General features: G+C 42.4%; 1 protein-coding gene across 5 annotated transcripts in view; it reads right to left on the minus strand.

Annotated features, from left to right (window-relative positions):
- Window positions 1–9746: 9746 nt before the first annotated feature.
- The window catches only part of pdss2 (prenyl (decaprenyl) diphosphate synthase, subunit 2), a 60464-nt gene continuing 56377 nt past the window's right edge, over window positions 9747–13833 (minus strand). For 3 of the 5 annotated variants that reach the window (XM_071365742.1, XM_071365744.1, XM_071365740.1), the window contains exons 6-9: window positions 11689–11820; window positions 11504–11539; window positions 11058–11090; window positions 9747–10104 (exon numbers count right to left, since the gene is read on the minus strand). In XM_071365742.1, coding sequence (XP_071221843.1) covers window positions 9949–10104; window positions 11058–11090; window positions 11504–11539; window positions 11689–11820 — 357 coding nt within the window. In that variant the 3' untranslated portion in view covers window positions 9747–9948. The remainder of the gene's footprint in view (window positions 10105–11057; window positions 11091–11503; window positions 11540–11688; window positions 11821–13833) is intronic. The other 2 variants (XM_071365743.1, XM_071365741.1) reach the window with 1 other exon arrangement.

Here is a 13833-nt window from a genome sequence, read left to right on the forward strand (position 1 = left end):
GTTCTAGAAACATGTCAAAGGTTTTTTATAATCAATCCTCAGGTTGTTTTTAACATACATAATCGATCATATTTCAACCGGACGGTAAAGTGTTCAATACTACAGAGAAAGAAAATGTCGAGCCACACCTCTCCTGCGCAGGAACTAAACAAAGGACACCTGACGCGTTTTGATAAATCTCGCTCATTTTTCAAGATAAAAGCTTGAAACTATGTCTAAAGCCTGGTCACAGCCTGAGGAAGCCATTGGGAAAGGAATCTGGTTGATACCCCTTTAAATGGAGGGGCAAGCAATGGAACAGGGATAAAAATAAAAATAAATGCACTTCCGGGTTGGAGTTCCTCAGGTTTTCGCCTGCAAAATTAGTTCTGTTATACTCACAGACAATATTGACCGTTTTGGAAACTTTAGAGTGTTTTCTATCCTAATCTGTCAATTATATGTATATTCTAATATCTGAGCCTGAGAAATTTACCGTTTTACCTGGCATTATGCTAATTTTTTCATTGATGAAACATTTGATCTTAATACTGTTTTCCTTTCCCAACACTAGAATCTGTTACAAACAGAGTGGACTATATTTTGTAGATGTGACCCTTTGCCAACATAAAATAATTTAAGTTGTTTAGGAGTGCAAGGGTTAATATGGAAATATGCAAATACTGTACATGCTAGAATGCACCAATAGGCTCTTGCTAGCTCGTGCATGTCTCTGCCCCCCTCCTTGCTTGTTCTGTCCACTATGACCCATTTGTTCACATTGGAAATTACAGTCTGTGGTCTAATCTTGGGTTAGTTATACTGTCAATCTGACGATGTCAAAAAGGTTTTCTTACTAATTTTATGCCTCCTTTTGCGATGTCATTTTATTTCCAAGCCACTATAATGCACTTTTGATAATCAGCGCTCATTGACAATACATTGAGTAGAATGCTTGATGCATTGCGGACATGCTTCTCAGGTAGGGGCTTGCTTGTTCTTGAGAATAGCTATCATAGTGATCCCCCTCGAGTAGTTAATTTCAGTGCATCATTCATATAGCTTGCTAGCTAGATATGTCTGTTCTAGAAATTATATCATGCTAGCTAATTATTTCAATGCTCCTTCCAAATGTGAAATTACAAGACAAAAAGGACACCTACCTAAGATGTTCCTCTGTCATCATGGTTGTGAAAGTAAGACTTCCGCCCAAATACTCACTCCATGGGGGTCTAGAATATGATGTGAACACCAGACTGCATTTTGGGTAACCATATATCCCGCATCAGTTTGTATCCATGAAGCTTCCCATGTCGGTCAAGGAGGTCAGATTAGTTTTTTCCGTCTGCTGTAGAGCCTGGAACTCAGAATTCTCCGTAAACTAATTATAACACCATCTATATTGCTCAACGACACATATCTCCCAATGCCTCAAACGGAGGAGAAAATAAAAGTTGATCAACTCAAGCAAACCAGCCATAATGTCAACCTGTGCATGAGAGGATGCCTTGCTTGCCAAGTACCATATGCTACCGTTTCAGCATAAAAGGCTATTTCTCATGACATGCAACCGGATTATTTCGTTTTGACATCTTTCTCATAAGAATTATTTCGTAATAACGTGAGCTTATCTTAAAATATTTGTTTGAGTGGCAGCAATACAAAAGTGCATATCAGACCGAGAGCCTAATGCTTCTTAGGTAGGCCTAGTTCTTAAGTTTTAGTTGAGAAAATGGTCTCGCAGCAGAAGCAAGTTACAGGGATGGTTAAAAACAGCATGATTGCCATAGCAACATCAGGGAAACTTCAAATAAGCAGTTCTGAAACATCTTTAATTGAGCCTCTCATTATTCTTAATTGCCGGCCTCACCACGTTACAGAAACCAATGAACTGTATAGGAAACTCTGGGGACAGGTCGTTTGGATACTGGACAGCCAATAAAGTGGCAGATGCAAACAGATGATCATCTTTAGCGGACAACAGTTCTTGAGGGCTCAAACAAAACAAGCGGTTTCCGATTTCGTTCATACTGGTGAACCGGCGCTTGAGTTTAGTGGTTGCAATATCAACAGTCTCTGGTATACCTTAGCATGCATAACTTGTGTGCAGCGCAATGGACATGCACTGAGTACACAAAACCTTATGAGCACCTGTTCTTTCCATGACAGACTGACCAGGTGAAAGCTTTGATCCCTTATTGATGTCACTTGTTAAACCAGTGTAGATGAAGGGGAGGAGACAGGTTAAAGAAAGATTGTTAAGCCTTGAGACAGTTGAGGCATGGATTGTGTATATGTGACATTAAAGGGTGAATGGGCAAGACAAAATATTTAAGTGCCTTTGAACGGGGTATTGTAGTAGGTGCCAGACGCTGCTGGGTTTTTCATGCTCAACAGTTTCATGTGCATCAAGAATGGTCCACCACCTAAAGGACATCCAGCCAACTTGACACAACTGTGGGAAGCATTGGAGTCAACATAGGCCAGCAAGCCTTTGGAACACTTGCACAATATAATGCATAGTGTCTCAGGAAAGAGTTGAGTTTATTTTATTTTTACAGGGACAGTGCACATTAATCAACATTTCAGTAAAAGTGCCGGTTTTAGCCAGCCGGCTAATTTTCAACCGCAGTCCCTGGGCAGGTTATTAAAAACAATTACAATATAGACAATCATTGAGCAGTGAGCACACACAGGGCAACATAGGACAAGCAAGACGTAGCATACAGACAGAGCAACATAGAACAAAAAGCAGCAAGACAAAATTCATAAAAGCAACAAAGTGTTTCCACACCTCACAAGCTACAGACAACAGACAACATGGAACGCGGCAATACACAGCTAGGGATTATGTTCACAAATCTGATTGACCTTTAGCCATGTCTTCATGCATTTTGTGAAAGTGTGATATGTGTGTCTGATGGCAGTGTATTCCAGACATGGGAAGCTCTCACAGAGAAAGCGGATTTACTAACAGTCACCTCTCATGGCAGACCTTGTGGATCTGCTGCCATATGTTTGGGTTTTCTGTTTAACAAAAATACTGAGTGGAGGGGGAGCCAGGCCATTTAGGATCTTGAATACAAGACGTGTCGGTGTATTGCACAAGATTTTCCCAACTCAGGAGCTCATGCTTTCTGAGGATGTAACAGTGATGATGGCTATTGGGCTTCCTATCAAGCACTTTGAGAGCCTGTTTGTAGACAGACTGAATAGGTTTAATGTTGTACAGCAAACTTGGGCCCAACTAGTCAAGCAGTATGTTAAGTGGGGGAGTATCATAGATTTGAAGTACAGTTTTGCTACCTCTGTAGTCAAACAATTCCGTATAAATTTGGAAATTAGCTAGGTTGAATTTGGTTATCTGAATTACCTTTTTCACATGCTTTTTAAAAGAGAGGTTGGAATCAAGTATGATGCCAAGGTACTTAAAATCAGATACCACCTGGAGCTTCTCCCCTGACACATAGACATCTGGCTCCGTAGCATCTGTTGCCCTCTTTGTGAAGAACATGCAAACAGTTTTTTTCACATTGAGATGCAAACACGAGTCACTGAGCCACTTTGTAACCTGGACCATTACAGTAGTGAGTTCTTGTGCAGCTTGTTGTTTGCTCTTTGCATGCACATATCACTGTGTCATCTGCATACATTTGAACTTCAGACCCAGTACAGACAGAAGGCATTAATGTACAGGCTGAACAGGAGGGGCCCCAGTATTGACCCTTGGGGCACGCCCACATCATAGCTCTGACACACTGAGTTCTGCCTTCAAGGTATGATTTCATCCATCTCAAGGCATCGGGGGAAAAGTTGAACTTGGACAATTTTGTGATGAGAATCTCATGGTTAACCTTATCAAAAGCCTTCCTTAGGTCCAGAAACACAGCCCCAACAACACCCCCTTTGTCCATCTTGGACTTCACATTTTCCAGAAGAAAGCAGTTGGCCGTTTCTGTAGAGTGTTTCGCTCTGAAGCCAAACTGCATGGAGTGTAATGTGAAGGGGCTGTTGAGGTGGGCAATCAGTTGTTCTGCTACACACTTTTCAACAACCTTTGACACCACAGGTAGTATACTAATGGGCCTGTAGTTACTCACGTCAGCAGGGTCGCCCGATTTAAAGATAGCCGTTATTATGGCCGACTTCAATACCCTTGGAAACACCCCGAGACCAATAGATGTGTTGGTGACCTTAGTAATGGGGCCAATGAGTGACTCTTTGTAGTTTTTAAGAAAGGTAGAGTCCAGCCCAAACACATCTTTGGCTTTAGAGTTCTTCAGTGAGCTAATCACCTTGTTCACCTTTGACTCAGAAACCTCCCTTATGATGAAGACAGGTTTAGTGTCATTTACTAGCACTGAGCCCAAGAAACCAGTGGAGGGGTTCTGTGTTAGTACCCTGACAGAGTCAATAAAGTAGGAATTGAAGGCTATTGCTGTTTCAACTGCATCCTGTGTTAGATTGTTATTCACCATGATTTCTAGTCTTTTTGCAGGGTTACTATGGTCTTTCCCTGTTAACTTTTTTAGAATTTCCCTTTGCTTCACCAATTATTTTAATAAAAAAAGTTTGCCTTGGCCTGTGATTTCTTTCATCACCTTGTTTCTCAACATGGTAAACCTACGTCTGTCATGCTCTAATTTGGATCTTAGGGCTATTTTTAGAGCATAATCTCGTTCTTTCATCAATTTCCAGATTTCTCCATTTAGCCAAGGAAGAGTGCTCTTTTGGCCAGGTTTGGATTTGATTTTCTTTAGGAAACCATTTATTGTAGTCTGGATTGTGGATAGAAAAACCTGACTATCAGCTTCCACGTCTGTATAGGACAAGAGATCATTCCAGTTAATTCCCTTAATTGCGTTTTCAAAATAGTTTAATTCACTCTTAATTATTCTTAGTTGATCCGGCTTTCTAACAGTAGAGAGGTTAAACCTGCTCTTAGACAGCTTTCTGGCTATAAGTGTCAGATTATGATCAGATAGCCCAGTAACCATATTGAATGGTTTATTACTGAACACCAAATCAATCTGTGTTTTAGAGCAACAAGTCACCCTGGTTGGCCCTTTAACTAGCTGTGAAAGGTCAAAGGTGTTAGTGATCCATTTCAGGGTTTTCCTACAAGACTTGTCTTCATAATTAATATTAAAATCTCCCATTAAGATGACCTCTTTCCAAAATCACATTCCCTAAGCATGTTATTAAACTGATCAAAAAACACAGTTATCAATAATTGTTATAGAAAAGTTGGGACCGCAACCTAGGCCTACAGGCCGTAGTGAAAACATTTGCACAGAAAAATGTAAGGCAATGCAGTCGCATACTGTAGCTCTCCACGTAGGAGCGAAAAAAAAGAGCAAAGACACAAACGTATTTCTAAGAGAAAGAAACAAAAGGAAACACTTCAGGATCATTTTTAGGCTATTTGATGTCATTTTTATATAGCAGCTTAATACTTTATATAGCTATATAGATAGTAGGCTACACTGCATAATGAAATAATCCCTAGCAAGCTAGTGCTTTGAGGGTGGACTGACTATTGGTTGGCGTTAGACTTGTTTTATGCACCACACCTTTCTATGGAAGCTGGGCGAGAGCGCGAGGACGGCTCATGTCATGCAGGTTCAGATATGCTATACAGGACAATTGGTACAGTAGCTGATTAGTATGCTGTTGCATGAAATGTATTTTACAATCTACATTGTTTGAATTTCCAACTTTATGGGCCTGCCGAGAGGCGCAGTGGTCTAAGGCAGTGCTTGAGGCGTCACTAGTCACTATAGATCCGTGTTTGATCCCGGGCTGTGTGACCGGGAGACCCATGAGGCGACCCATGCTGGCCGTGACCGGGAGACCCATGAGGCGACGCACAATTCTCCCAGCGTCATCCAGGTTAGGGAAGCGTTTGGCCGGCCGGGATGTCCTTGTTCCATCGCGCTCTAACACATTTGTGCGGCTGGGTTAAGCCAGCAGTGTGGCTTGGCAGGGTCGTGTTTCGGTGGACGCATGGCTCTCGACCTTCGCCTCTCCCTAGACCATACAGGAGTTGCAGCGATGGGACACAACTAACTACCAACTGGATATCACGAAAATTGGGGAGGAGAATGTGTAAAAAGTACATTTAATTTTTTTTTTTTTATCCAACTTTAATTACTGAACAAGTAATTACATTATTGCCGCCAGCCAGCATTACGACACCGTGAACAGCTTCTTGAAATGTTAGGCTTAACATGAGAAAATGACGACCAAATAGGCCTACCAATTATCCATTAGCTAAAGAAAAGCTATAGGCTACATGCCCTGGCACCACAGAAAGCCTATCATCAATTCGATAAGCAGCCGCATAAAAGTAGCAATTTCAGCACCATGGACAGTGATCGGAAGTCTGGCTGAGTGGCTGACGTATTCGATTACTATTATTTTCTGGGGTGGGGGTCTATAAAAACTGTTAAACACCTTTTCCTTCACAGAGTGGGCCACAAACTAAATGTAAACAATGGAGAAAATGCATCCCATGACATTTTCACCTGCACAAAGTAAATTATAGTGTTATTATGGAATGACATTCCATGATACTATATAGCATACCTAAACATTTGTGATCGAATGCATCATTTGTTTATAAACCATTCTACGACAATGAAAACATCAATGAAATTGATTTATAAACCCCTTTAATACACATTGCAATCAACAACCCCCTTTTCAGCTCCACTTGCAAATTGAACAGTACTATATGGTGTGTGACCCTACTGTGGTTTTAAACAAAATTGTATTTACAACAGAGGGTGGAGGTAATGAAATGGTTCTATGGGGTCCACGTTAGATTCCCATGGCCCACGTTAGATTCCCATGGCCCTTTAAGTCAGCCGAACTTAAATATCTTATTATACTTGTTAGGTCAGGGATATGTGCTGTTTAACTTATTTATTTCTCACTTAAAATGCCCGAAATCCAACATCATTACCCTTTGATCTAAGGAATATGTCAGCATCTAACAATACAAATCCAGTTTTGTAAGGTCATTCATGCATGTGGACAGCAACCTGTCTCTGAGGACAAGAGGCTTTAAGGGCTCTATTCAATCCGCATCACTGAAATCTGTGATTTGAATTTTAAAGGCAATGCTCCTGTTTTAGCGGTGACTGCATTCACAGTAAACACTGGCTTTAATTTTCTATAGCGGAATCTATAACGCTTCAGATCAAATAGAGCCCTAAGTCATTATGTAGACAAAGGCAACTACTATTCTACCATTTTAAATTATTTGAACTCCCCTTTAAAGCTAAAGAGGCTATACAAGAGGAGGCAATGGGAGATTCTCAATTGGATAAAAGTCCATCCTCCGTTACCCGGAAACTGAAAGCCATATGTAGAAGTGTAAATTCATTAATAGGCGAACGGAGAAGTTTGCTCCTCTCCTCAATTACCTCCTCTGGCGGAGGATGCGCAAGAGTTTTGAAATCTACCTCACCCCCTTTGAAACTGCGGTTGTTATATCGGATTAGAAAAGCATGTGCATGTTAAAAAAGATAAGTACCCTATCATTTTTAATCTCTAAAATGTCTGGCACAACTAGCTACATTTATTTTGACCACGACTCATATTTTGGGATTCCTTCTCTGTAAAAAATGTATTTGCATGATGACGCGCTAGCGGACAAGGAGTAATTTAACACAAGTGCTTTTCTTTCTACGTTTCCTCCCCTCGATTACCTTTTGACCTTCCTCAAAAGGAGGCGAGATGAAGAGGCAAGCAATACCAATTAATCTCCCCATAAGAACCTATCACTCCTGGGTTGCTCGAGGCAAAATGGGTCACCTAATGGATATAAATAATTGTCCAGAAATGACCATATTGGACAGGTTCCAAATCCCAGACCCAAATTCCATGGCATTACATATGGATTCTGCAAGTTAACAAAGCAATGTAATTAATTGGTGCCGTCACAATGTAGGGAGCACAACTTGATCTCTTTCTGTAGAGAACATATATCTAACATCCACGCGCACTCTAGTACCCAATGTTCTAGCACTGACTGGTCACAAATGTGTCTGTTGGGTATATAACAAGACACTGCAACCGAGATGGTGCGACAGTCATTATTTGGGTAATGAGCTGGTTCAGTGGCAGTGTGTGGCGCAGCAGTCTGATCTGTCAGCCAATAAGCGCGAGACCTGTGCTGGAAAGCAGAGTCGGATCACTGAAGCGAAGGCTTGCAAAGAGGGTCTGGGATTCAGCACTTAACACTGAGAAGTGCTCGTTAAAATGCAATTTTTGGACAATATGCTCATTTCTGTAGAAGAGAGAATACCATATTGCTCCTATTGCGCTGAGTGATTTCATCCATCAGTCAGCCATGTGATGTTATTAACAGGTGTTCACTTGTAAAAAAATATATACAAATTAAGTCTAATATCCCACTGTTATGGATCAGATTTCTTTTTACATATCATGTTTTCAATGCACACAAAATATAATAATAAATGCAAGGCAAAGGGGTAGCCTAGGTCTTCAGTGTGTCTAGAATGCAGGCAAACCAATGGATGGATGTCCCCCCCCCCCTTTTTGGGACACACCTGTCAGAGTAGAGGTTTCCTTCAAATATGCTGTGACGTTAGTAGACAAGGCCAGAGTACTCATCTTCATTTGAGTGGCATTTGAAGATTCTGCCCCTCGAAGACACTCTCACTGAAGTCTGAAGTCTCTCTGTTTTGTGGACTTTGAAGTGGTATTGTCCTCTGTCTGTAGGAGCATGATGTGGGGACGCTGTAATGGAATCTGTTTTGCTGCGCTGGCTAGCTCTCCACTGCGCCCCATCTGTAATTACAACACAGACACCCACCCACGGGGGGTAGCTGATGCCCCCGCCAACATTTATGTAAACTCAGCCCTCTTGACAGCCGAGCAGTCTGGGTGTGACAGACAGCAAACCACAAAAATCCTCTCTATGAATAATACCAGTCTTGGGTTTCAGATGTATGATACTGTACATGGAGCTGTGGCTCTGTATGGAGCCTTCTAAAATGCAACCTCCCTGCCTTGAAGTTATCACTAATCTGTAAGGACCCAATTCTAACTAGAGATCCACACATGTAATTCAGGCCCTGTAGCAAGGATCTCAAGAACAGGTAAATGTTCTCAGTCAAAGATGTTCTTAGTTTTAGTTATTTGAAGAAGACCCAAAACAGGTACCTTTAACTTCCCATGTTTCTTTCCTCCTGTCTGCGCACAGCATGGATGAATATTTCATCAATGGCTGGAGGCTTGCCCTTGTACACACTGAATGAAGGAACCTAACAGAGCCAAAAACATAGCGGGAGTGGACACAAACTACCATCGAATGAGATCCAAATTTGTATTTGAAATGCCCTCTGCATTCCTGGATCAGCCTCAGACCTTTCCCCCTCCTTCCCCTGTGCCGCGTGCCCTTCAGGCCGGGCCGCATGTGACAGACACTGTTGGTAGTGGTGACGCTCCTCCACCCAGTTTCACACCTTGGCTGTCCCCGCCGAGAGTGCCTGGGAAACCACAGGCCACCACCCTGGCGCCAGCCCGCAGCGCACAGCGGCCCAATCAATACCCTTGCATTTCCTGTCCATTTGCTGCAGGTCACGGGATTGGACCTCATTAATAATTACTGCTTGCGGAGCTTCAAGTGTGCTTCTCGTGGCAGGGCCAAGGAAAGCTTTGACATTTTTCCCCACCTAGATTTTATTTTGCTATTGCACAGGGACATAGCAGCAAACACAATAAAATAACTCAGATGACTGGATGGGAACTGTTTTAATAGCAAACAGTTAAATGGCGTTTTGAAAAGGGCAATCTGTAGTTTCATTTCTGGTAAACGTCTATAGGACTTAGTTCTGCTCACTGATTGGCTTAAATAGAACAAAGATTGTTTTTGTGTGTTTGAGCATCAATTGATTGTGCAATTTGTCCTGAGGCCACAGGGTAATGGGGGGGTGGTCAGAACTTTGTAACAGTGCTAGCGATGTTCTCCAAAGCTGAGCGTGCCTCAGAGGAAGGGAAACACTGGATGGACTCCAGAGCTTTGTTGCCGTGGTAACGACACAGGTCCATTGTCGAGGTGACACCTTCCTCCAACTTGATCGTGGACCGCAGCTGTTGCAGGAAGAGACCATAGGACAACAGCATTTTTTTATGTAAGCAAATGTTGAAATGAGCAGCGGTCATAACAAAACTGTACATTGGTCATTAGAACCCCTCATCTCAGACACACTGAGTAATCTTAGGTGTCTATCCCCCCTGCTGCTCTAGCTCTGTCAGGGCATATTTTTTGCTCAGGGCGTTCTACCTAATGAATTCTGAGACCGAAAAACCCCTGTGGGCCTTCGCTTAAAAAAACAGCAGGCAAGGAGCGTTGCTCCACTGCGCTAATGTGTGTGCACACTTGTCAGTTTCAAAACAGGGACACAGCACACTCCAAGGGTCTTCTCCACACTCCATTACTTCCCAGAAAGGCCCTGTCCACCACTTTCTTTCCTATGTCGAACAACAGGTGGCAGATATTTCCAAAATATGGTCTGACAGACCATCTTCATGGTTTCAGACTGCATTACATTAAGACTAAGAGGAGCAGTGCACAGGGTACACCTAGTGTTTGACACAATATACATTTCAGAGTAAAAGCCCAGGCAAGCAGAACAAATGTATTCTATTCTAAGTACTAATCTATATGGAAATGGGAGTTAGAGTAACTACAATAACTGGGGTGTAGTTAAGGAGGATACATTCTCCCCATATCCCCCCTCCTGTCCTTATGAAGGAGATTCTGACAATGTCGCTGTCTCCTCCACAAATAGTCCTAGGTACCTAATCCTCCACGATCTGGTTTCAGACGTGACCAGAGATTTCCCCCCACCACCACCTCTGTTTCTTCCTGCGCCCCGTCTGTCCCCTCCTTTCCCTCCAACTGACTTTGGGAAGGAAATTTCTAACTTACAGTTGGTTATAGAGCGGATGTCAACCGTTTCTAAGCATCTTAGTCTTGCAACCCACCTTGCTACCATACCACAATAATAAACATACATACAGTGGATATCCACCCTGCTTACCTTTGTATAGTCAATAGTTCCAATAGTTTTTGCCTGTTCACAGAGCGAGAAAAAGGGAAAGACATTTAAGTATACAACATGCTCTTTCCATGACAGACTGACCAGGTGAAAGCTATGATCCCTTAATGATGTCACTTGTGACATACACTTCAACAGTGAAGATGAAGGGGAGGAGACAGGTTAAATAAGGATTTTTAAGCCTTGAGACATGGATTGTGTATGTGTACAATTCAGAGGGTGAATGGGCAAAACAAAATACTTGAGGGCCTTTGAACGGGGTATGTTAGTAGGTGTCAAGAACTGCAACGCTGCTGGGTTTTTCACGCTCAACAGTTTCCCGTATGTTTCAATAATGGTCCTCTACCCAAAGGACATCCAGCCAACTTGACAACTGTGAGAAGCATTGGAGACTATGGGCTAGCATCCCTGTGGAACGCTTTTGACACCTTGTAGAGACCACGCCCTGACGAATTGAGGCTGTTCTGAGGGCAAAAGAGGTGCAATTCAATATTAGGAAGGTGTTCATAACGTTTTGTACACTCGGTGTAGATCTTTACCTTGTGGCTATATATATATACACCAATTAAACTGTCAGGGAAAAAGTAATGGCACGGGATAAGTGGTTCAGTACCTGTTGCAGCTGATGACGCCATCTCTCCTGCCCCACAATCTGCCGGTGGAAAACCACAGGAGCAGAGTTCAAACTGAATGTTACTGGGCCTGCTGAACTGTTCTTCACAAATGGCTGCAGGTCAGAGTTCAACTAAAGAGTGGGAAATGACAGCATTAGTCAGTCATGACAGCCTAATCATGATCCTTACATGTTACATCTCACCAACTACAGCGTTTCCCAAACTTGGTCCTGGGGACCCCAAGGGGTGGATGTTTTGTTATCCTAGTGTTACCCAGCTGATTAAAATAATCAACGCTTGATGAGGAGTTGACTATTTGAATCAGCTGTACTATTATGTCCTTTTCACTCACATTTTCACATTTCAGCATGATTCCTTTTCAGCAAAGCCAATCTTTCAGGTTTTCTGCAGTGTGATGTATTGGGGTTGTGCCACATAGCATCATGGGGCTTTATGTGTTGAGACTGAGCATATTCTAGATAAATGGTTGAATTGATTCCCGTCTCATTATTATGAAACTCACGAGAAATAACAAAACATTGGCAACGAGTCAACCTATGGGAACTATTCTGTCTGGAAGAAGTCGGTTTTAACAAGTTTAAGGCTAATGTTAGGACAGTGTATTGCTAGTAGAGGCAAGTGCATAGTCGAGCTAGCTAAGAGAGAGAGAGTTTGCATTGTCATGGACGGCAGAAAAGGATTTGAGACGGACGTCGAAGCGAGGAAACAAAGTGATTAAAAAGGGAGGAATGGACATGCGAGGAAGAACTGGGGAAATTAAGGATGAAACGTCAAGTGAAGTGGATGAAGATCACGTGACTGAGGAAAATATTAAAGTAATTGACAATCAGGAGCCAATTGAGAAATGAAAAATTCCTCGAATTTTTGGAAACATTGGACAGTTTAATGAACGTGTGGAGCTCATATACACAACGGTTTGAATATTTAGTTCTTGCAAATGACATTGAGGACAAAATTGTGCCTACATTTTTTTGTTTAAAGACATTTAATTGACTATGCGGTCTGCTACAGCCACACAGGCCAGATAATAAGACATATGGGGATATTGTGGAAATACTGAAAGGACACTTTTCACCAAAACCACTAGTTATTGCTGAAAAGTTTAGGTTCCACAGAAGAAATCAGGAAGAGGGAGAATCAGTGATAATGTTTGCTGCTTCGTTAAAGAAGCGATCAGAGTACTGAGTTTAATGATGTTCTAAATGACACCATTAGAGACATAGTATGTGGGCTATGGCGTGAAGCTACACAAAAGAGACTATTGACTGCATGTAATCTGACACTGGCAAAGGACATTGAAGTCCGTGTGTCCATGGAACTAGCTGCTAAAGAGGCTCAGTAGTTGAGTTCATCAGGAAAAGTGCAGGGAGTTGCAACTGAAAATCAGAGAGGTCTTTAATGGAGAGTTGTGTAGCATGAAATACATTACATTGAAGCTTAGCATTAAGCTAGACAGCACACCAATGTTTCTGAAAGCACGACTCGTACCTTATGCTATAAGACCAAAAGTCAAGGCTGACTTGGACACTGTAGCCGGTCAGCGTGAGTGAATGGGCAACACCCATCGTACCAGTCCTTAAAAAAAGGTGGAGGAATTAGGATATGTGGAGACTAACTTTACTGTTAACCCCGTGTTGTCCACTAAGCAGAATCCGCTACCACACATACACAACCTTTTCACAGGATTATCTGGGGTCAAAAGTTCAGCAAGATCGACCTCTGCCAGGCCTACTTGCAGATGCACATGGATGAAAAGTCAATGGAGCTTCTGACCATCGTGACACACGAGGCTCTTCAAGTACTCTCGTGTACCATTTGGAATCCCAAGTGCGCCAGCGCTGTTCTAGAGGGCGAATGACAAGATCTTGCCAGGAGTACAATGCTACCTGGATGACACCTCGTTACCGGGAAAGACGAAGAAGACCTTACAGAGATTGAAGTACTACGGACTAGGAGTTCGTAAGGACATACACTACATTACAGACGAGTTCGTAAGAACATATACTACATAACCAAAAGCATGTGGACACCTGCTCGTCGACCATCTCATTCCAAAATCATGGGCATTAATATGGAGTTGGTCCCCAAAAATAGCCTCTACTCTTCTGGAAAGGTTTTTCCAC

This window comes from Salvelinus alpinus, chromosome 25, assembly GCF_045679555.1.
Source record: "Salvelinus alpinus chromosome 25, SLU_Salpinus.1, whole genome shotgun sequence".
Classification (NCBI taxonomy): domain Eukaryota; kingdom Metazoa; phylum Chordata; class Actinopteri; order Salmoniformes; family Salmonidae; genus Salvelinus; species Salvelinus alpinus.